This window comes from Triturus cristatus, chromosome 7, assembly GCF_964204655.1.
Source record: "Triturus cristatus chromosome 7, aTriCri1.1, whole genome shotgun sequence".
Taxonomy (NCBI): domain Eukaryota; kingdom Metazoa; phylum Chordata; class Amphibia; order Caudata; family Salamandridae; genus Triturus; species Triturus cristatus.
In genome coordinates, this window is record NC_140590.1 from 103431723 (window position 1) to 103453382 (window position 21660).

The window sequence follows — 21660 nt, forward strand, 5'->3', positions numbered from 1 at the left end:
CAAGGGATTCTGGGTAACAGACCATGGTGGGAGGCAGTCAAGTCACCCCATCCTGGATTCCCCTGGGTGTCTAGTTTTCAGAAATGTATAGGTTTGCTAGGTTTCCCTAGGTGCCGGCAGGGCTAGGGTACAAAATCTACAGCTAGTCACTTTGCCAAAAAAAGGGTCATTTTTCACTCCAAAACCACATTGCGTTTTGCGCCGTTTCCTGTCGCGGGCACTAGGCCGACCCGCACAAGTGAGGTACCATTTTTCTCGTAGGACTTTGGGGAACGCGGGGTGGGTGGAAATTTGTGGATCCACGCAGATTCCAGAACTTTCCATCACAGAAATGTGGGGAAAGTGTGTTTTTTTTGTCAATTTTTTACGTTTGCAAGGGATTCTGGGTAACAGACCATGGTGGGAGGCAGTCAAGTCACCCCATCCTGGATTCCCCTGGGTGTCTAGTTTTCAGAAATGTATAGGTTTGCTAGGTTTCCCTAGGTGCCGGCAGGGCTAGGGTACAAAATCTACAGCTAGTCACTTTGCCAAAAAAAGGGTCATTTTTCACTGCAAAACCACGTTGCGTTTTGCGCCGTTTCCTGTCGCGGGCACTACGCCGACCCGCACAAGTGAGGTACCATTTTTCTCGTAGGACTTTGGGGAACGCGGGGTGGGTGGAAATTTGTGGATCCACGCAGATTCCAGAACTTTACATCACAGAAATGTGGGGAAAATGTGTTTTTTTTGTCAATTTTTTACGTTTGCAAGGGATTCTGGGTAACAGACCATGGTGGGAGGCAGTCAAGTCACCCCATCCTGGATTCCCCTGGGTGTCTAGTTTTCAGAAATGTATAGGTTTGCTAGGTTTCCCTAGGTGCCGGCAGGGCTAGGGTACAAAATCTACAGCTAGTCACTTTGCCAAAAAAAGGGTCATTTTTCACTGCAAAACCACGTTGCGTTTTGCGCAGTTTCCTGTCGCGGGCACTAGGCCGACCCGCACAAGTGAGGTACCATTTCTCTCGTAGGACTTTGGGGAACGCGGGGTGGGTGGAAATTTGTGGATCCACGCAGATTCCAGAACTTTCCATCACAGAAATGTGGGGAAAATGTGTTTTTTTTGTCAATTTTTTACGTTTGCAAGGGATTCTGGGTAACAGACCATGGTGGGAGGCAGTCAAGTCACCCCATCCTGGATTCCCCTGGGTGTCTAGTTTTCAAAAATGTATAGGTTTGCTAGGTTTCCCTAGGTGCCGGCAGGGCTAGGGTACAAAATCTACAGCTAGTCACTTTGCCAAAAAAAGGGTCATTTTTCACTCCAAAACCACGTTGCGTTTTGCGCCGTTTCCTGTCGCGGGCACTAGGCCGACCCGCACAAGTGAGGTACCATTTTTCTCGTAGGACTTTGGGGAATGCGGGGTGGGTGGAAATTTGTGGATCCACGCAGATTCCAGAACTTTCCATCACAGAAATGTGGGGAAAATGTGTTTTTTTTGTCAATTTTTTACGTTTGCAAGGGATTCTGGGTAACAGACCATGGTGGGAGGCAGTCAAGTCACCCCATCCTGGATTCCCCTGGGTGTCTAGTTTTCAGAAATGTATAGGTTTGCTAGGTTTCCCTAGGTGCCGGCAGGGCTAGGGTACAAAATCTACAGCTAGTCACTTTGCCAAAAAAAAGGTCATTTTTCACTGCAAAACCACGTTGCGTTTTGCGCAGTTTCCTGTCGCGGGCACTAGGCCGACCCGCACAAGTGAGGTACCATTTTTCTCGTAGGACTTTGGGGAACGCGGGGTGGGTGGAAATTTGTGGATCCACGCAGATTCCAGAACTTTCCATCACAGAAATGTGGGGAAAATTTGTTTTTTTTGTCAATTTTTTACGTTTGCAAGGGATTCTGGGTAACAGACCATGGTGGGAGGCAGTCAAGTCACCCCATCCTGGATTCCCCTGGGTGTCTAGTTTTCAAAAATGTATAGGTTTGCTAGGTTTCCCTAGGTGCCGGCAGGGCTAGGGTACAAAATCTACAGCTAGTCACTTTGCCAAAAAAAGGGTCATTTTTCACTCCAAAACCACGTTGCGTTTTGCGCCGTTTCCTGTCGCGGGCACTAGGCCGACCCGCACAAGTGAGGTACCATTTTTCTCGTAGGACTTTGGGGAACGCGGGGTGGGTGGAAATTTGTGGATCCACGCAGATTCCAGAACTTTCCATCACAGAAATGTGGGGAAAATGTGTTTTTTTTGTCAATTTTTTACGTTTGCAAGGGATTCTGGGTAACAGACCATGGTGGGAGGCAGTCAAGTCACCCCATCCTGGATTCCCCTGGGTGTCTAGTTTTCAGAAATGTATAGGTTTGCTAGGTTTCCCTAGGTGCCGGCAGGGCTAGGGTACAAAATCTACAGCTAGTCACTTTGCCAAAAAAAGGGTCATTTTTCACTGCAAAACCACGTTGCGTTTTGCGCCGTTTCCTGTCGCGGGCACTAGGCCGACCCGCACAAGTGAGGTACCATTTTTCTCGTAGGACTTTGGGGAACGCGGGGTGGGTGGAAATTTGTGGATCCACGCAGGTTCCAGAACTTTCCATCACAGAAATGTGGGGAAAATGTGTTTTTTTTGTCAATTTTTTACGTTTGCAAGGGATTCTGGGTAACAGACCATGGTGGGAGGCAGTCAAGTCACCCCATCCTGGATTCCCCTGGGTGTCTAGTTTTCAAAAATGTATAGGTTTGCTAGGTTTCCCTAGGTGCCGGCAGGGCTAGGGTACAAAATCTACAGCTAGTCACTTTGCCAAAAAAAGGGTCATTTTTCACTCCAAAACCACGTTGCGTTTTGCGCCGTTTCCTGTCGCGGGCACTAGGCCGACCCGCACAAGTGAGGTACCATTTTTCTCGTAGGACTTTGGGGAACGCGGGGTGGGTGGTAATTTGTGGATCCACGCAGATTCCAGAACTTTCCATCACAGAAATGTGGGGAAAATGTGTTTTTTTTGTCAATTTTTTACGTTTGCAAGGGATTCTGGGTAACAGACCATGGTGGGAGGCAGTCAAGTCACCCCATCCTGGATTCCCCTGGGTGTCTAGTTTTCAGAAATGTATAGGTTTGCTAGGTTTCCCTAGGTGCCGGCAGGGCTAGGGTACAAAATCTACAGCTAGTCACTTTGCCAAGAAAAGGGTCATTTTTCACTGCAAAACCACGTTGCGTTTTGCGCCGTTTCCTGTCGCGGGCACTAGGCCGACCCGCACAAGTGAGGTACCATTTTTCTCGGAGGACTTTGGGGAACGCGGGGTGGGTGGAAATTTGTGGATCCACGCAGATTCCAGAACTTTCCATCACAGAAATGTGGGGAAAATGTGTTTTTTTTGTCAATTATTTACGTTTGCAAGGGATTCTGGGTAACAGACCATGGTGGGAGGCAGTCAAGTCACCCCATCCTGGATTCCCCTGGGTGTCTAGTTTTCAAAAATGTATAGGTTTGCTAGGTTTCCCTAGGTGCCGGCAGGGCTAGGGTTCAAAAACTACAGCTAGACTCTTTGCAAAAAAAGTGTAAATTTTCAGTGTGAAAATGTGGTGTGTTCACCTTAGGTTTTGAGCCACTTCCTGTCGTGGGCACTATGCCTACCCACACAAGTGAGGTACCATTTTTCTCGGGAGACTTAGGGTAGTTCAAATTTGTAAAGCAACTGTTATTACCTATTGATTTTTGATGCATTTCTCCCTTCCAAATGAAAGACATTGTGTAAAAAAAAAGTCATTTTGAAAAATGACCAATAATTGTCATGCAAATATGAGTATTCCCAATTTCGAAAATGTGCAAATATGCACTGTTTCTGAACTCTGTAATTTGTTCCCATTTCAGAAATACATAGGTGACTTTCATACCGATTTTTCCATGTATACATTTTCCCACAATAATTGCTATATACCCGGACCAAAAAAAAAAAACATTACAAAATGCTGCTCATTTTTCTACTCTGGGTTCATTGGGCTCTTGGTGAACCTACAAGTCCTATATGTCCCCACAACCAGGAAGGTCTACCGGATGTAACGGTACATTGCTTTCAAAGAGATGTCATAATTCGAAGAAGTTACAGGTAAAAACGTTGACTCAAAAGGCTGCTTTTTTCAACAAATTTTTAATTTTTCCTATATTTGCCTGTAAATTTCTATAAAGAAACCTTGATGGATCTACACAAATGACCCCTTGCTGAATTCAGAATTTTGTCTGCTTTTCAAAAATGTATAGCTTTCCAGGATCCATTATTGTTTTGTTACCTTTTTCTACCGTTAACTGGAAGGAGGTTGAAAGCACAAAAAATAGCAAAAATAGGGTATGTCCCAGAAAAATGCCAAAACTGTGTAAAAAATGTTGGTTTTCTAACAAAATTCTGTCATTCCCTAAAAGCTGGAGAAATTGTGATTTCAGCCCCACAAACCCTTTTTTGATACCATTTGCAGAGAAAAACCCAGAAGCTTTCATTTGCAGCCCGTTTTTCACATTTTTCACAAAAAAAAAAAAAATTGCTGTATTTTGACTAATTTCTGGGAACCCTCTAGGAGAATCCACAAACCCTGGGTACCTTTAGAATCCCCAAGATGTTGGAAGAAAAGGACGCAAATTTGGCGTGGATACCTAATGTGGTCAAAAAGTTACAGGGACCTAAGCGCGCACTACCTCAAATAGCCCAAAAAGGGCTTAGCACAGGAGGGGAAAAGGCCTAGCAGCGAAGGGGTTAAGTACTTCTTTACAAAGATGAGTAACGGTTCTTCATGAGTTTTAGGGAATTCTACTGTTCCTATTTCACAGTAAGGTACGCTTGTAGCACTTTCAGTGACTAGATTTTATTGAGTGAAAGCTGTAAAAATTCTTATTTTTTGTAATACCATTTTTTAAAATTCCTACATTTCTCTTGCCTTTTAGTTGAGACAATGCAAAGCTGTTCGGATGTACTGTAATAAAACAGCGCCACCTTCTGGACTGTTGTATATGATGTTTATTGTATTAGAATATAATAATGAAATTAATGCATGTTTGACATCAGTACTCCACCAAATAATGAGGCGAGGCAGAGTGCAGTGTTTCCATCGCATTTACACGAAAGGTGGACAAACATGAGCATAAGTAGTCCTGAACCTTTCCTTTAAGAGTTGGGGCAAGCTTAACTTGCTCATTGCATTTCACTGAGTTTTACTTGTCTTCTTTCAGCCCCTCAATTTTAAAATGTTACCAGCCGCCACTTGTGTACCAAGGAGAAACATGTTTAGTAATCTTCCTTTTTCCTCTTTCTATGTGTGCTGCATTCTGTAGCACAGGTAGAGAGAGGAAAACGCCTTAGAGGATGTTTTTTGTGCAGGAAGGTATAAGTTCCTGCAATGAAACAATCCTGCCAACAGGTTGTGGAAGGGTGCCTGCGTTGGTGCCAGACAGCACTTAGTGCGCCAGCGCAAGGAGAGGACAGAAATGTGCTATGTAGTGTTAAATATGGCGCATTGCTGCACTCTCTCTGTCACACAACGCAGCGCAGCAAGATGTCTTGCTGCGTTGCGTGATGTTTTGCTAAATTTGCCCCTTAGTTTACATGTTTAAACTAAGCCCTTAATTACATAGGTTGCACCTGTTTTAGAGACCCTCCTTTTTGTATCCCAGTTAGAGTCCTGATGTTTTGTGAAGCTCTATGCACAACATTTGTTTGTGTGTATGGCTGTGCCCTAAATTATGTTTCTGGAGGACAGTAGTAAGCCAGCTCCATTAATGAGACCTTCGGCTCTCGCCTTGGGCTGGGGTCCATTCCTGAGCACTCAGATGGTTCTGTCACAGGGGTCTAATCAATTATAAAGTGTAGTGGGCTTGGAGATGACAATTAGGAATTGAGTAAATGTATTACACAATTGCAAAATAATTCCATTATCGTGGAAAAGTCCTTCTGGACATCAGCTTCTGGGGCGATTCACGCGTCATGTACAATTTTACAGTCTACGGTTTTAGTTGGGTAGCGGCTGTAACTCGATGGTGGTGTTCGTGATTGTAACCACATTGTTAAAATCAATTAAAAGTATTTATAAAAGTGAGGGCCGAGCCCTAAGTTAACTTCCGTTAATCTGGCCTCCCTCTCGAGTACCCCATGTCGTAGGCTCCAGGCACACGCGTGCTTGCAAGCGAGAGGCACTGTACACTGTGTAGTACAGCTGGTGGCTTGCCCCAAAGACTCCAATGAGGTTACGGGTCAGCCCTTCTATTTTAAAACCACACATCACTAGTAGAGGTTGGCAAGCCAAGAGAGTAGCAGGGAGAGCCGAGGCAGATCAGAGCCAGGGGTCTGGGTGGCCTTTCATCGCCTGTACATGAGCTGAGCCCTGAAAGTGTTTGCTATGTGAATCATTCAACAAAAATCACCTAAAATATTATCAATTCTCTTTGAAAAAAATGTCCTCCTTTAACATCTGGAAACTTTGACATTATTATATCACATTAAACCACTCCATTGAGAAGTACTTATTTAAAGTGATAATTTTCAAACATGAACCATTAGTGAACTAAGCGGCAAGACGGTTGTCCAGTAAACCCTGTATGTGGCCCAGATTATTACAGAGCAACATTAACAAGTGAAACACAATATGCTTTTGCACAACTTGTATTCTAAACTCACTTATTTGAAACTTCTTTCATACGTGACAGTGAAGAAAAAGGAGTTTTGGTGAATTCAAATATTTGCCTAAAATCACGCAACGTAAGTGGGGAAGCTGCGATTCATCCATGTTTTCTGGTTTCACTTTGTACAAATCTACCACTAAATGGGTATCTATTTGCCTTTCTTTATGTTAGCTTTTTTTTTTTAACCTCCTTGTGCATTTTTCTGCAGTTGTTATATAGTGCAAACTCGACCCGAAGATACTGGAGCACTTTACATAAGCACCGGTTACATTACATAAGGTCACAATAATTTTTTCTGGGCCCACAGAAATTAAGGGACTGATGATGTCTGGCTGACCACCACCGACAGGTCGTCATGGCGATCCACCCGACATCCAGAGTATTGGCCCAACTGCCAGAATACAATGCCGGCAGCCGGATCGATTTGGGCGAGGGGGAAGGACCACCGCCACTGACATGCAGCGGTCAGACCGTAATCGTAATCCCTACAATGGGGCATTGACCGCACAGACACTGCCATAGGGATTACGATGTCCTTTTCCCTCTACCTTTCCATGGCTGTCCAACCTCCATGTAAAGGCAGACGGAAAGGGACTTTGGGGGCCCCAAGCTGGGTCCCGTCCCCCTGGGGCCTCCGCTATGTGGTGCCCCCAAACATCCATACACCGTGTGCCTGGCTAGAACTTTCAGAGGCTCCTGACCTCTAATCACTAGATGCAACCACTTGGAACTAAATAACAAAGGGGGGACTAGGTGGTTTCTCCCATTAGAGCCCAGCATGCGCATCACTACAAACCTGTTCAGCAGATGCAGTAATGTCTTCTGTCCCTCATGGTCATGCCAACGGAAGGATTGTTTTCATTACAGTGCTTACTATGAAGATGTAACCTCTGCTCCTGCTACAGCAAAGCTCATGGAGAGCCGGTGCTTCCATAAGTCTTGGTATGCTGCGGCAAGTGTAGGGTGACCAGATTTTAAAACCAAAAAACCGGGACATTTAGCAAATGTAGAGGAAGGACTACACTTTTACATCAGCCAGGGGACACAGAAAGACTTTCATGGAAGCGTGCATCGACATAGAAACACAGACAGCGAGGCACTAAGGAACTAAATTAAAAGCAACTTTTCAACCAAGCCTCATAGGAGTTAATTAAATTGGGTTCTGATACGAGCTGCTAACACTTCCTGTCTTTGAGCACATACAAACCTGCATCGCTCTGTTTTCAGTTAATACTCTCTAAAAACTGGGACATGAGTTAAATTTGTCAAAAACTGCAGGGACATCTGGGGGCATATCACCAACAAACTGCGATAAACATCGCAGAGCCCACGTAGCGCAAATTTGCATAACGTCGGCTATCGCCGGAAATAATCGCCGAGATAACGCGTTATTATCAACGCTTATCTCCACGGCGGAAAAATTCCGGCGATAGCGGCGTTATGAGGGAACATTGCTGGAAATCCAGCGATGCAACTACAGCGCTAAGGGAATCCTTGTTAATTGGGAGATGTGGACTTAGGCTTAGAATCCACCTCCCATTATAAATATAGCTAAGTCTGACATTTAGCAGACGTTAGCTGATGGCGCCGTTTTTAATGTTGCTAGGGGAATCAGGGTCCGGCTTGATGATACCGCGATGTGCGGTTAACGCCTTTTCCAGGGTTGTTTCCAGAGGGAACGCTTAGGGAACGCCTACTTTGCATGTCATTAGCGATTATTATCGCTGACATGCAAAGCGGCATTGACATGGGCGCTATTGCCAGCAAGCCGTCGCTAACAGCTGTTAGCGACAGCTTGCTCATAGGGCGATAAAAATATCGCCGCTTTAGCGGCAAAAGTTGCCGCTAAAGCGGCGATATTGCCCTTGATGATATGCCCCCTGGTGAGTAACCAGCACTGTAAAGCAAACACAAGGAGAAGATGGACGGAACGCAGAAACTTTTCAGACACTCACCCCCAGTCACTATTAGATATGGGTTGAATCCATCATCAACCTTTAGCTCACTTTGCCACCCCAGTTCAGATCCAGCCATATGCAAATCAGTCTTGACCCTGTTCCTCATGGGAACAGTCCAACTCGAACTGCCAACCAGGTCTTCCCTGGACCAGAAACAAACATCCTGGGACTGGTTTCTGGGTAAGACCCCTCCTCAGGCAGGCTAGCTTTTATCCAGTGGCAAAGTGAGCAAGGGACCACGTATGGGCATACTCTGCCAACTTAGGGCAAACAAAACAAACACAAGGAGATAATGGACTGTAGACTGTCCCAGCGAATCCGGAATGCCTGGTCACCCCAACCAAGTAACAACAAAAGGGCCCCATTGGTGTCTTTTGTGCATGAGGACTGCTGCAGAGTCCACGCAAGGCCTGAAAGTCCTTGCGCTGTTTGTAACGTTTCGTCCATTCTGGCACAGACCAGTTGTAACAAACACATCTTTGCTGTTAATCAACTTAGCTACAGCATGATGCAGGAAATATGGTGCCAATGTACAATACCTGATCTAAGTGTGGCCAGTGCAATAGCCTACTGCATACACACTCTACAACTGGCTACTGAGATCTGCCCATCCACAATTTATGGATTCTGGAATGCTCAATCCAAGAAAACATGCACCAGAAAGTGCCAACATTGGCTTGCCACCCCATGCACTCATGAGTGATGATACTGTAGGGGAGACTTACTAAAATCTAGCGAAATGCATCACTTCAACCACAGTTCATGAATTGTGGTGCGCTAGAAGAGAGCAGGATAGCATTATAACTACTATTGTGCTACTGCGCCCTCCCTCAGAGCTGACTCTCTGAGTGTGCCTGGTGAAGCATAGCTATTGTACTGCAACAGTACCCTTCCAGCACAAAAAAGAGTATGCCTAGACCAACTTTAAATCTTTTCAAACATAACAAATGTGCTGCAAACTTTGAACATTCCTCCAAGTTAAGGCCTGCCTCAAAGAGGCATTACTTTACGGTGCGAAACAATATTTTGCGCTACTATAGGCAACTAAGTGCCGAAAAGTAAATAGTTTATCAAAACTATGTGCCACTTTGAGTCACTTTTTGGCCTGCGCAAACACTCATCGGATCTGTCCTGTTATGTTGTGGCACAAACCCTGTGTACAAATATTTGTAGATAGGACTTTGCATCAAAAGCCATGGGTAGTAGCGTGGGAACACTAAAACATTTTCTAGCTAATGTGTCTAGAATTTTCAAATCTATTAAGGACTTGGAGGCGAGGATTATTCTGAATCTTTCTTCGCTGTTTATTAACATATATTCACAGCAGCCAATTCAAATATAAAATGTTCTCAAAACTACATTTCCCAGTATTCCTCTATTGATGTCATCAGAGATACGCCAATCAGGCTGAGAATCTGCCGATATAATGAGAGGACACCATTATAATTCCTCCTTCTTTGAAAAACTACAGTGAGCAGTCCCATGAACTCGGATAGCTTGAACCACATGAAAACTGGAAAGCACCCAACTGCCCACCCTACTGATGGTCTGGAGCGGAACGTTCTGTTGGGGCATCCAGAAGTATGACTGGAACCCAGATAAACCCGACGGAGCACAGCTAGTCTGTTTTCTCCTCAGAACCTGGAAAAGAAAAAAACAGCGTAATTCCAATCCACCAAGGAAAGTCTTGGGGCAAATCAAAAAACAAATCTCTCTAATCTATTCATGAAAATGGTCTCAACACATGTCAAATCGAACATGAGGTAATAATATATCATGCAAAATCCATCAATCATAAATCTTATGATAAACTGGGTGGGATAATCCTCGCCTCCAAGTCCTTAATAGAATTGAAACTTTTAGTTGCGTTAGCTTGAATTATTTTAATTCTACGTCAGGACGGGAGGCTTCGGATTATGCTTGTTTAAAGCTGGTCTAATACTACCGAGGCCCCATCTACAATAGGTTTGCTGTAAAATGTTTTAAAAGTAGAAACAGAGGACTAATTTTCGGCCCTCATAATGTCTTTGAATTGTGAACCCAGTAGAAATGATTTGGAAGCCATTGCTCCCCTGACCGAATGGGCACCGAATTTACTGGTGTCAACACTCGCTTCCCCCAAAAGCCACTACACTCATCTAGATGAAGTATTGGAGGAAACTGCATTGAAAGGCTTTTGAAGGGAAATTAGTAATTGTCCACCAATGGAGCGTTGAAATTCCCTAGTGTGATCTTCATTTTTGTTTGAACCTTTTTTTTTTTATCAACAATATTTGTATTGAAATTTTAAAAAATCATATCGTTACATAGTGCTGTTCCATCCACTTCTCACAGTTGATACATTGTCAGTCTATAGGGTGGTACAATTGCCTCTTTTGATCCCAATCATATTTAGCGTAACAGCAAAATAGCACTATTGGTCAGCCTTGAAATTCAACTAATTTCAAAGACGCTTCAATCCCTCAACACACCCCCCTCCACCCTGCCCGCAGAACATTAAGGGTGCATGGTGCATTAAATGAAGTGCCTCGATGTCGCTGTCCCGAACTCCCCCCCCCCCCCACTCCCCACCTAGTTTTTCTAGAGATGGAAGAGGTAGAGTGCCCAGGTGCGCGTAGGGCATTCAAAAATGGAGATCTTCTGTGATAGATATGCCACCAAAGGTCCCCAGTTATACTCAAATTTTTTAAAATGTGTCTGCTAGTACACTTGCCATCCTTTCCATGGTGAGTGCTTGCCACAAGCAAGAGTGCCATTGGTCATGGAGGGCGCCTCTTTCCGTTTCCATGCTGCTGCTACTGCCATGTTTGCTGCCCCTAAGCATAGCGATCAAATAGATCTATCACTAACTGTTTGGGGTTTAAGGGTGTCAGACCTAAGACCTAGTAACGTCGATCCCAGGTTGGAGGGTATGGGATAGCCCAGTATGTCTTTAATCTGCGCTTGTCATTCTGTTCAGAAAGTCCTAAGCGTTGGGCAATCCCACCATGTATGTCTAAAATCCCCCTGGAGCCCACAGCCTCTCCAACATAAATCAGAGGTCTTGGGGAAAATCTATTCAAGCTTCGCTGGGTATAGGTACCAATCATATAGTACTTTATAATTGGCCTTCCGCATTCCCATTGATTGATTACATTTGTGCATGTCCATATACAGTTTGTCCCACTGCTTTTCTGTGATGCTCACCCCCAAGATGCGTTCCTAGAAAAGTTTGTGCCTTGGTTGGCTAGTGTACAGTGTAGCTTTGAGTATCTTATAGAGGTGTGAGATCTTACCTTTTATGCCGTTTTCTGACTTTGCTAGCTTCTCTATTGATGTAAGTTCCCCGGTCGCTGCTTCTCTTACTTCACGACTGAGAACCCAGTGTCTAAGTTGGGTATAATGATAATATTCAGTGGCTGGCAAATTAAACTCCCTCCGGCAATGCTCAAAGGTGAGAATATCCCAATTATGGAATAAGTCCGAGATCGTATGGTAGCCCCCCTCCTCCCTCCAGGCATCGAAGGCGCCTGGTGTCTGCGCAGGCAGAAATGCTGGGTTATAGTGTATGGGCGTGAAGAGGGACAGAAAGGTGGTCAGTGCAGAAGTCCTGTGAATGTCGTACCATACCTTAAGAGTAGTTATTGAGCATGCTTAAGTATACATTTGGCGGTCGTTCTGCTTTGGGTTTCTACATTAAGTCCCAGATACACCTTCTTGTCACTGCCCTGTCCATATGCAGCCAGTGTTTGTCAGATTCCACGGCAGACCATTCTGTGATCACTCGTAATTGGGCTGCTTTATAATATAGATTCATGTCCGGTAGCACCAGGCCCCCCCCCCCCGTTTTTGGGTAGACTTAGTTGACGAAGTGATACCGTTGCCCTTTGTCCTCACCATATGAAGCGGATAATCATGGATTTTAAAGTGGTCAAGAACCACTTCTCCATCTCGATTGGAAGGCCCTGCAAAAGGTATAGAACCCTTGGGAACACCATCATCTTGGTCGTCTGAATGCGACCTATCCATGAGAGATACATGGGAGCCCATCTGTAAAGGTCCGCTTTCAAATGTTGAGAGGTGGGGGGTGATTTGGTTTTAAAAGATCTTGGAGTTTAGGGGTGATCTTGTTTGAATCTTTTTAGTACATTTTGTTATTTCTGCATTCTGTTGACATCATATACAGAGACATGGCAGGTCATTCAGTCTCAAATACAATCAATACAGAACATGCAAATGATATTGTAAAACCAAAAAATAATTGCCTTCAACAAATAACTAGAATTAAGTAAGCAATCATCCTGTGTTCAACAAATTAGTTATGCTGTTATATATCAGTGTGCAGACGATTTCTCATTGCAGTGCATTTTCACAGAAGAAAGGACAAGATTTCATTATATGAAAAACCAAAACAAAGTTAACAAATGGAGCATGTGATTACAGTGTTTTGCGTCAACCCCTTTTCCCCCCAACCCACATCTTTCAATGAAGAGATCATCTACAGTGGTGGACGTGAAAACAGACATAGCCTAGTGGGATCTCAGCTAATGGAGAGACGGAGCAGTATGAGAAAGCATCAGACTATGGAAATGACAATCATCTATTTCCCCCGACCCCAGCCCATTTACCGGTTGGATTCACTCCTGTCATTTCCTTGCATGGATGCCCAGAAGACTGTTAGTACTGCATTCCAGCTAAAGCCGCTGGGTATTTGCGCGGCCCTAGAGCATCTTCTCTGTGTAATGCTTCACTCTCCACTTGCGCCCACACAAGAAATGACTGCAACCAAGCTTCAATTGGAAGGGGTTCTGTTGACTTCCACTTGCGGGTAGTAAGTCATTTGCAGTTAGAAATTTCAGGTTGAGAAATCTGGAATTTTTCTTATGTATCTTGGCCCTAGGCAATAGCCCCAGCACGCACACCTCCCATGAATGTAGGGCAAGACGCTCCATACATGACGATAGCCGGGTCGTAACAACCTGCCATTAAGTGTATAAATTGGAGCAAGACCATATCATACGGAGGAAATCAGCATTCACCCGGACACATCAGGGACAGGTAGCATTTATACAGTAAAAATAGCAATTGCTTTTGGCGGATGTGAGCAATGCCCTGTACCCAATGTAAAACTGTATGAGACGGAATCTTGTATTACACTGGACATCAGTGGGGCCTTCTAGGATTGCAGCCCGCTCCCGATCTGTACAGGGACGAGTAAGGTCTACCTCCCAAAAGACCCGCAGTGCTGCATGTGGGTCAAAAGCGAAGCAGCCAACCAGTGCACTATTTGACTACCCGGTCCTTTAACCTGCAAATATTGTACTTCTAAGTGAGTCTGCGGTTCAGTCGTCAAGTCTTCCCATGCGCAGTTAAGTGTTGTCATTAGGCAATTGCGCAAGAGTAAATGTCCGGGCACTATTAAGATTCACCCATTAGGGTTTTGTAAGGGATTAGGGCATTATCACTATATAAGTCTCCCAATGTGTGCAAGCCAGCAGCATACCAGGCGTTAAGTTCTGTCGCCGAGGTAAGGGCAGCATGTCTAGGCATGCCCAAAAGAGACAGCCCTGGCGCATAGGGAGTCACTGATTGTGGCAGAGACTCCGACAGTAGCAGCGGTGTTCGACACCCAGTAACAGAGGGTCTGGTGCCTTAGCAAGGGTAATTGTGTGGAACAAATGAAGGACACGGGATAATGTCCAGGGCAGTAGAGTAGTGGGCGTGTTAGGCAATTGTAGTCCAGAGAGCCATTTGGCCACCCATTGCAGCTGAGCCGTGAGATAATACAATTCCAGGTTTGCTACCGCAGAAGGGGCGCATACAGTTTTGATAGCACCACTCTGCAGCCCCCGGCACACCAGACAAATTCCCTGATCCTCTTTTCCAAGATTTTGGAAAAATTTGGTCGGAACGTGTAGGGGCAGATTGGAAAAATCGTATAAGAGTCTAGGGAGGGCCACCATCTTCAGCAGGGCGACCTGGCCCATCACCGATAACGGTAGCATTCGTCAAAAGGCCATCTGGGTTTGGATGGACCCTGGTGCAATCTTCATACTCTTTCAGACATTGCACAATACACAATTTAAGATTGTTCAGAAAGTGTGCATATGAAATCTGTCTAGAAACTGTTTTTGTTTGTCTCCGGATAAAGTAAAAGAGACCCCAGTGAGGGTAAACACTCTACCTGTTAAATCCAGTGCTTTCACGTTGGATACACTCCTGCAGGACACCAAACAAAGTAGTATAGTCAGCTTCACTGAGAGATGTTTCAGTGAAAGATCAGAATTAGCTGCCCATCTCTGTAAGAAGGAGAGGACAGTGTTCACAGCCTACAAATGTGACTATTTGGGTTGCAGAGGATTACTTAAGCGAATACCTGGCATGACTCGGCTCACTAGGGTATAATCCCCAACGGATCTTCCATTCACCAAGGCATGCCTGGCTGAGATGGCGGAACTGTAGTTATTAACGGAAGAATAGCCTAATCCTAAAGATGCCAACCCCACTAGGAAGTTGTTAAGTTGATATATGATAAGACTTACTTTCCTGGCACGAATATGTTCCACCACAGGGTGCATCATCTCGGTGAAGCACCACAGTGCAAAGGCCAGACTGAAAGAAAGGACCTTGAAACAAAACCACTGACACCCCCCTCCCAAGTGAATTGGAGGAACTTGCGATGAGGGGGGAAAATGGGAAGGGAGAGGTAAACATTCAGGTCGAGACGGACCATCCAGTCCCCATCCTGAAGGAGTTGAATCCCCTTCTTTTTGAAATGGTGATAAAGAGTCCAAGAATTTAATTCCTTCAAATTGATGACCAAATGAGAACCTTTCCCTTATTTGGGTACCACGAGGATGGTACTGCAAAACTCTGAGGGGTCAGGGTGGCAGTGGCAAATTGCCTGTTTCTGAAGGAGTTGGCGTATTTCGTCTCGAACAAAAGACTGATCTTGAAGGGAAAAAAGGAGGGGTTGTGGAAGGAAGGGTTGGTGGGGTGTTCCAGAAAACTCTAGTTTGAACCCAGAGACAGTTTCCAGAACCCATGGGTCATGCATGATGGACCTCCAGTTGGGGAGGAAGCTTTGTGCCCTGCCCGCCAGTTCTACAGACAAAGGTGGACTGAGCCTTACCTGAAGCACCTGGGGAGGCGTTGAAGTTTCCTTGTCCTGGGGGTGGCCCTCTGTTATATCGGTGGCGCCCTCCACTGCCTCTTTACAGGTCTCAGCGACGTAGGAGCAGTTTCCACCCTGAAAAGTTCTGGAAGGGACATTGTTGCGCGATTCTGGGGCGGGAATGGAGAGTCATCAGTTTCTGAGGGTGGCGAGGAGGGTGGATGGGAATGTGAGTCTTGCGAGCTGGAGGGTGTGGGGGCAGTTATAGGAAAGCGTGTCATTACCTGCGTGGGATGGCCTGAAGGTGGGGCGGAGTTGAGGGCATGGTGCTACAGGCGGCATGTAAAGGGCTAGAGGGCGGCTGCTAGAGCTCTGTTGACACAGTGTATCACAGAGGTATCTAGGGCCTCTACAAGATTCTCCTGAAACAGGGCTCGATCGTCATCCATGTCAGGGTCATTGGCATCGTCAGTGAAATATTGGTGCTCTGCCATGGTGAAGAACGAACAAGTAATTCTCGTAACACTGATCACAAGCAGCTGAGGGAGGGGCTGCCCTGGATATCTATAAAGGAAAATGGCAGCAAGGTGGCAGTTTTAATAGGACCCTGAAACCCTTAGGCAAAGCCTGTAGGTAACGTTTTCACTTGTCCACATGGGCGTAGTGGAAGCATTTTTCTGGGACCTCCGGCAATTGGCAGCTCACAGAGGTGCAGGGGCTCTACTTGCGAGGCAATGTGGCTCGCTCCACCTAATATGTCCAAGGTTTCCCACAGCGGGAGTGAGATAGAAATGGGACAACACTGTTCGTATGACCAACGCTCCGCTTCCCGCCTCCTGACCACCCATGTCGGGTGTGCGATAATTGGCCAAAGCCCTAAGGTCGTACATTACTTGTTAGGAACAACACACTTGACACAATAACGAGAGAATAAAGTTGGGTACTTGTCTCAGATATGGAAAGAAAGAGGAATCATAATTGCATCCTTTCATTATATCGGCTGAGGCTTGGCCTGATTGGTGTATCACTTTTGATGTCAATAGAGGAATGTTGGGAAATGTAGTTTTGAGAATGTTTGAATTTTAATTGGCTGCTGTGAATATATGTTAATAAACAGCGAAGAAAGAGTCAGCATAATCTGAAGCCTCCGGTCCTGGCATAGAACTATGAATCCCCTGTGGGATGCCCTTTGTCACAAAGTATTGCAGAGGACTTCTTTGTGTTACTTTCAGGCACGTTTCCAGTGTGAATAAAGTTTTGCGCTGGAAAGTAAATAACAATTCAACACTGTGCTGATATGCGTCTTTTGGGTGACTTTTCACTTGTGCAGAGTATTGATAAATCTGGCCCTTAAACTCCTCTTTGCTCAGCTAAGAACTACAACATTTAGCCCATTAACTGGCACATGCATCAACAAAGACTTTTACGATTCCTTAATTGCGATTTTTAAGGAATCGCAATTAAGGAATTGCAAAAGCCTATTCATATAGGAATCGCTATAAAAATAGCGATTCCTACAAATTCCTTAATTGCGACTCGCAAAGTGCGACTCGCAATTAAGGAATGCCGTCCCATTCATTCCTATGGGCCTCCAGGCCCATAGGAATGAATTGGAGATTGCATGAGCAAATTGCGAGTACCGGTAGGTACTCGCAAATTGCTCATGCAATTTCAAGGGTGCGAGGGTGTCAAAATGACACCCTATTGCACCCATGAAATTGATCTATGCACATATGTTGCACAGACACATGCTCTAAGGGCATGTGTGTGCGCAACATGAAACTTTGAAAATTGCACAAAAGTGCATTTTTCTAAGTTTTTGCAAATTACCATGAAGTTCAACTTCATGGTAATTTGCTCTACCTATTAGCGAAATCGCTAATTTTTTTACTTTAATGCATTGCATTTAAGGAATCTCAATTTGGGATTCCTTAAATGCAATCGCAATTTAAGGAATCACTATTTGGAGATTCCTTGAATTGCGATTTTTGCTTTTGGGATTATGCATCCCAAATGCAAAAATACCGGTCGCAAAGGGGCAGATTCTGCTAATCTGCCCGTTTGCGACCAGTTTTCTCGTTGATGCATGTGGCCCAAAGTCTTTCAGAAAGTCTGATGGTGGGATGTGGGTTGGAGATCTTTGATGGCAGTGCCTTTTTCAGCCAATTAGAGTCCACGGAGCTCTTCACTCAGTAGGTGGACATATTAAGCGTTTCCTTTATTTTTGCGTCAATGTCTCAATCATTTAATATGAATCCCTTGATGTCAGTGATCAGATTTAGCTGAAGGTCAAACGGTGAATCGTCCTTGTGTGGACCTTAAATCTTACCAACATCATGTCCCCTTCACATAGCCATGACGTTGGCTCTTCCCCGCTTGTCCTCACTTTCCTTCTAGGCTTGCTGATCCTGGACGTGCACCTCATTCTGCAATGATAGGACAGGAAGAGTGGGATTAACGTCCTGATTTTCCTTACAATACATAGTTTAGCAGTGGGCTTGCCAGTGGCACCATGAGATGTGTCTTGGGAGTCCCACCCTGTCTGAGAGGTCAACCATAGGTGCCGACTATCTGACGTACTCATCTACCTCCCAGCATTATTGATACAAAGCGTGCTCTCAAACGGAAGGTGCGTTGTCCTGGTGTGGTGTCTGTATCAGCTGGTGTAGGAGACGCTTACCGCCTGCCACGTCTGCCAGAGTCAAACCAGACCCCCCCATATCTAAATCCCTGGTGATTTCTCCACTCCCTTAATAAGTCCTGGAACAAGGATCACTGATTTATTTCCATCAGTTGATGATCACTGATGAGAGTTAGAGATTTTCACTTGTAATAGCTTCGCGGTACTTCGCAGACGATGTACTGCCAGCCATCAATTTCACTCTGAGCCATACCTGGTCCCTGAAATCAGGGGTCCATGTTTACTCATGCATCCCACACAGAAGTGTGAATCCAGTGGACATCTTCCAGCTATGGCATACCTAAGAGAGTAAAATCTGACAATGGCCCTCAGTTTAAAAAATAAAAGGAGTTTGAAGACATTACTCAGTATTCAGGTTGTCATCATGGGAAGATGAAACATTTTTTTACCACAAGCCAAGGGCAGAGTGCCAAATTTCCTGCTCATGTTGAAGAAAGCATGAATGTGCTAATTAATTATCATTGTACATCTAAGCAGTCACTGTAATCTAAGCAATGTGTAATATGTAACAATCACAAATATTATTTAGTGAAACGTAATCCCCTTTGGCGTCTCCCACAAATAAGAGTAGTTTATATATGTGTTCCATAGCTAGCTACTCCCAGAACCCTGAATTCCAGACACTTCTTCCTTCTGATACTTTGTTCTGCGTTGGCCATCTTTACCCTTTACAGGAGTCTGGTTACATATTATCAATGTACATAAAAGTCAAATTAAGAGTAGTAACTATATACTTCATTCATACCAACTTTTTATAGTTCTCTGCATCATTCGTCAACACTTTCTCTACCTTGATCTTCATGAAAACCAGTTACTTCCTGTAATGCTCCTTACATTCTCCCATATTCAGATGCAAATTTATTCTAGAATGGCCTGACTCTACCTTTATGTAAGTAGCTGACCCCTAACTGTTCAGATTTTATCACTTGTAGATAGATGCTCTTCTCCCCAAACTTTGTACTCCCTCTGCAACTTACAGCTGTGCATCCCTATCATATCATCGACATTGCTCATGAAAATAGTACAAACATTGGGCCTCTTTTATGAAAAGTGTTGCATCACTGCGTAAAAACATCAATGCAACACTTTTCAGTGCGCCCTCCTTGCGACACCATGGATGCGTCGCATTTACTGTATGGCGCTCCATGTTGCAAGGATTTATTCCTGACGTATCTGTGTGTGCAAAATTGGCGCACTGCTGGGGTGTTCTGAAAACAGACACTACTCCAGCAATGTGTCTTTTTACATGGGGCACGCCCAATGTGACAGGGCCTGCATCAGTCTTGCGCCTGCTGTGAGGCAGCGTAAGGATTTGACGAAGTAGAGTCCTAGAAGTGTCATAGTGAAATCTCATAGATTTCACTGCAACACTTCTATGAGCCTTTTTTGAGAGGAACACCCACCCTGCATACATTATACCTGCTGCCGGTATAATGTAGCACAGGGATTTACAAAGTGATGCATCTGCTTAGATGCATCACTTTGTAAATATGTCACAGTCTGGCCCATATTTTACGCCACCAGTGCATTCCAAAAGGCAAAGCACCGGCGGCGGAAGGGGCTCATAAATAAGCCCCTGAGTATCTGTTTGCAAATGGTGATATGAATGAAATTTTGCTATGATGTCTAAAAGTTCAAGTATAGTTTCAAAGATTTTATTTATGCATAGCTACATTATTTTGGTCACTTTTCATTGTCTTCCTTTCAATCACTAATAGTTTCTTGTATTACTTTTTCTCCCTTTCGTTTGACTGTAGGCCACCTTGAGAACTCACAGTGAAAGAGAAAGAAGCTTAAATTCAGAAGATCCAACTTAACATGGCTCATTTTGGCACCAATGCTAAACCATTTGAAATATCTAAGGAGGAATTTGAAAACATTGAAACTGCCTTTCGACTGCCAGATTGTGGGCTAAGTTTATCTAAGAAACTCTTAGAGAAAACACAGCTTGATATTGCTGTCACAGGGGAATCTGGCTGTGGTAAATCTACATTCATCAATGCCATGAGAGGCATGACCAGTGACGACAAAGGGGCTGCCCCCACAAGTGCGGTGGAGAAAACAACCGTGCCTAAGGCGTATCCCTACCAACATCGGGAAAACGTAAAACTATGGGACTTGCCTGGAATTGGAACACCAACCTTTATGGCCGAGACGTATCTTCAGCAAGTAAACTTTCATCGTTATGACTTCTTTATCCTGGTCTTTACAGAGAGAATTAGGGAAAACCTAATCCTGCTCGCGGATGCAGTTCAAAATATGGGAAAACAGTTTTACTTTGTGCGCTCAAAAATTGATAATGATATTGATGCATTAAAACGTCGAAAGAAACCATTTAACAAGGAGGAAAAACTCCAAGAGATAAGAGACGATTGCACAAAGCACCTAACTATGAGGGGGCTGAAATGCTCCCACATCTTTCTTGTTTCATCTTTCGACATTGGCAAGTTTGATTTTTTGCAGATGCAAATGGTGTTAGGGGAGGAACTTCCCGAACACAAGCGAAAGGCCTTCCTGCTCTCTTTGCCCAACATTTCCCAAGATGTTGTGGACAAGAAGAAAGAGGCCCTTAAGACGGAGATATGGAAGCTGGCGACCTTATCATGCACCATTGCAGTTCTGCCTGTCCCAGGCCTATCGATCGCCTGTGATATTGCCATTTTGATAAAAGCGATAAGAGGGTATCTCAGGGACTTTGGCCTGGATGAAGAATCGCTCCAAAGAGTTGCACAAAAAGTTAATAAGCCAGTGGAAACAATAAGATCAGTGATACAATCACAGGTGGCTTCTACAGAAATAACCACTCAACTGGTAACACACCTGCTGATGAAGAATGGGAATGGCGCCTTCATGACTTTTGAATATTTCATGAGCAACATACCGCTGCTCTCCGGGGGGATTTCTTTTGCTACTACTTATTACTTATTACTCAGCATCTTAGATGATCTTGCAGAAGATGCCAAAAGAGTGCTTCTAAGGTGCTTGGAAGGTTAATGTTTGTCGATCAACATATTTGCTCACAAGATGACTCAGGATGCATTATTTGAATAGCTTAAAATGGCCTGGTTAATATGATCATTATTATTAGCTGTAACTAAAGGAAGTCCTGTTTTTAGAATTAGATCTAGTAATGATTTGTACTGGCACTGGGAAGACTGAACATCTGATTGGCTGAAGAAGGAAAGACTATGAATGGATGCTCATTGAATGCAAATTGTGAAGTGATTCAGCATGACAGGTAATAGGCTAGAGTGACTGAAGATGACCAGTGTGCATTGTCA

At 44.5% G+C, this 21660-nt stretch overlaps 1 protein-coding gene across 1 annotated transcript; it reads left to right on the forward strand.

Annotated features, from left to right (window-relative positions):
• The first annotated feature begins 20197 nt into the window (after positions 1-20197).
• LOC146808931 (interferon-inducible GTPase 5-like) lies at positions 20198-21373 on the forward strand. Its single transcript, XM_085614806.1, has one exon. It carries the CDS (start codon positions 20198-20200, stop codon positions 21371-21373), a length of 1176 nt encoding a protein of 391 aa, XP_085470932.1.
• The last annotated feature ends 287 nt before the right edge of the window (positions 21374-21660 follow it).

What these genes read in the sequence shown, in the direction of transcription:
- LOC146808931 (XM_085614806.1), top strand. Translation starts at nt 20,198, where the DNA reads ATGGCTCATTTTGGCACCAATGCTAAACCATTTGAAATATCTAAGGAG.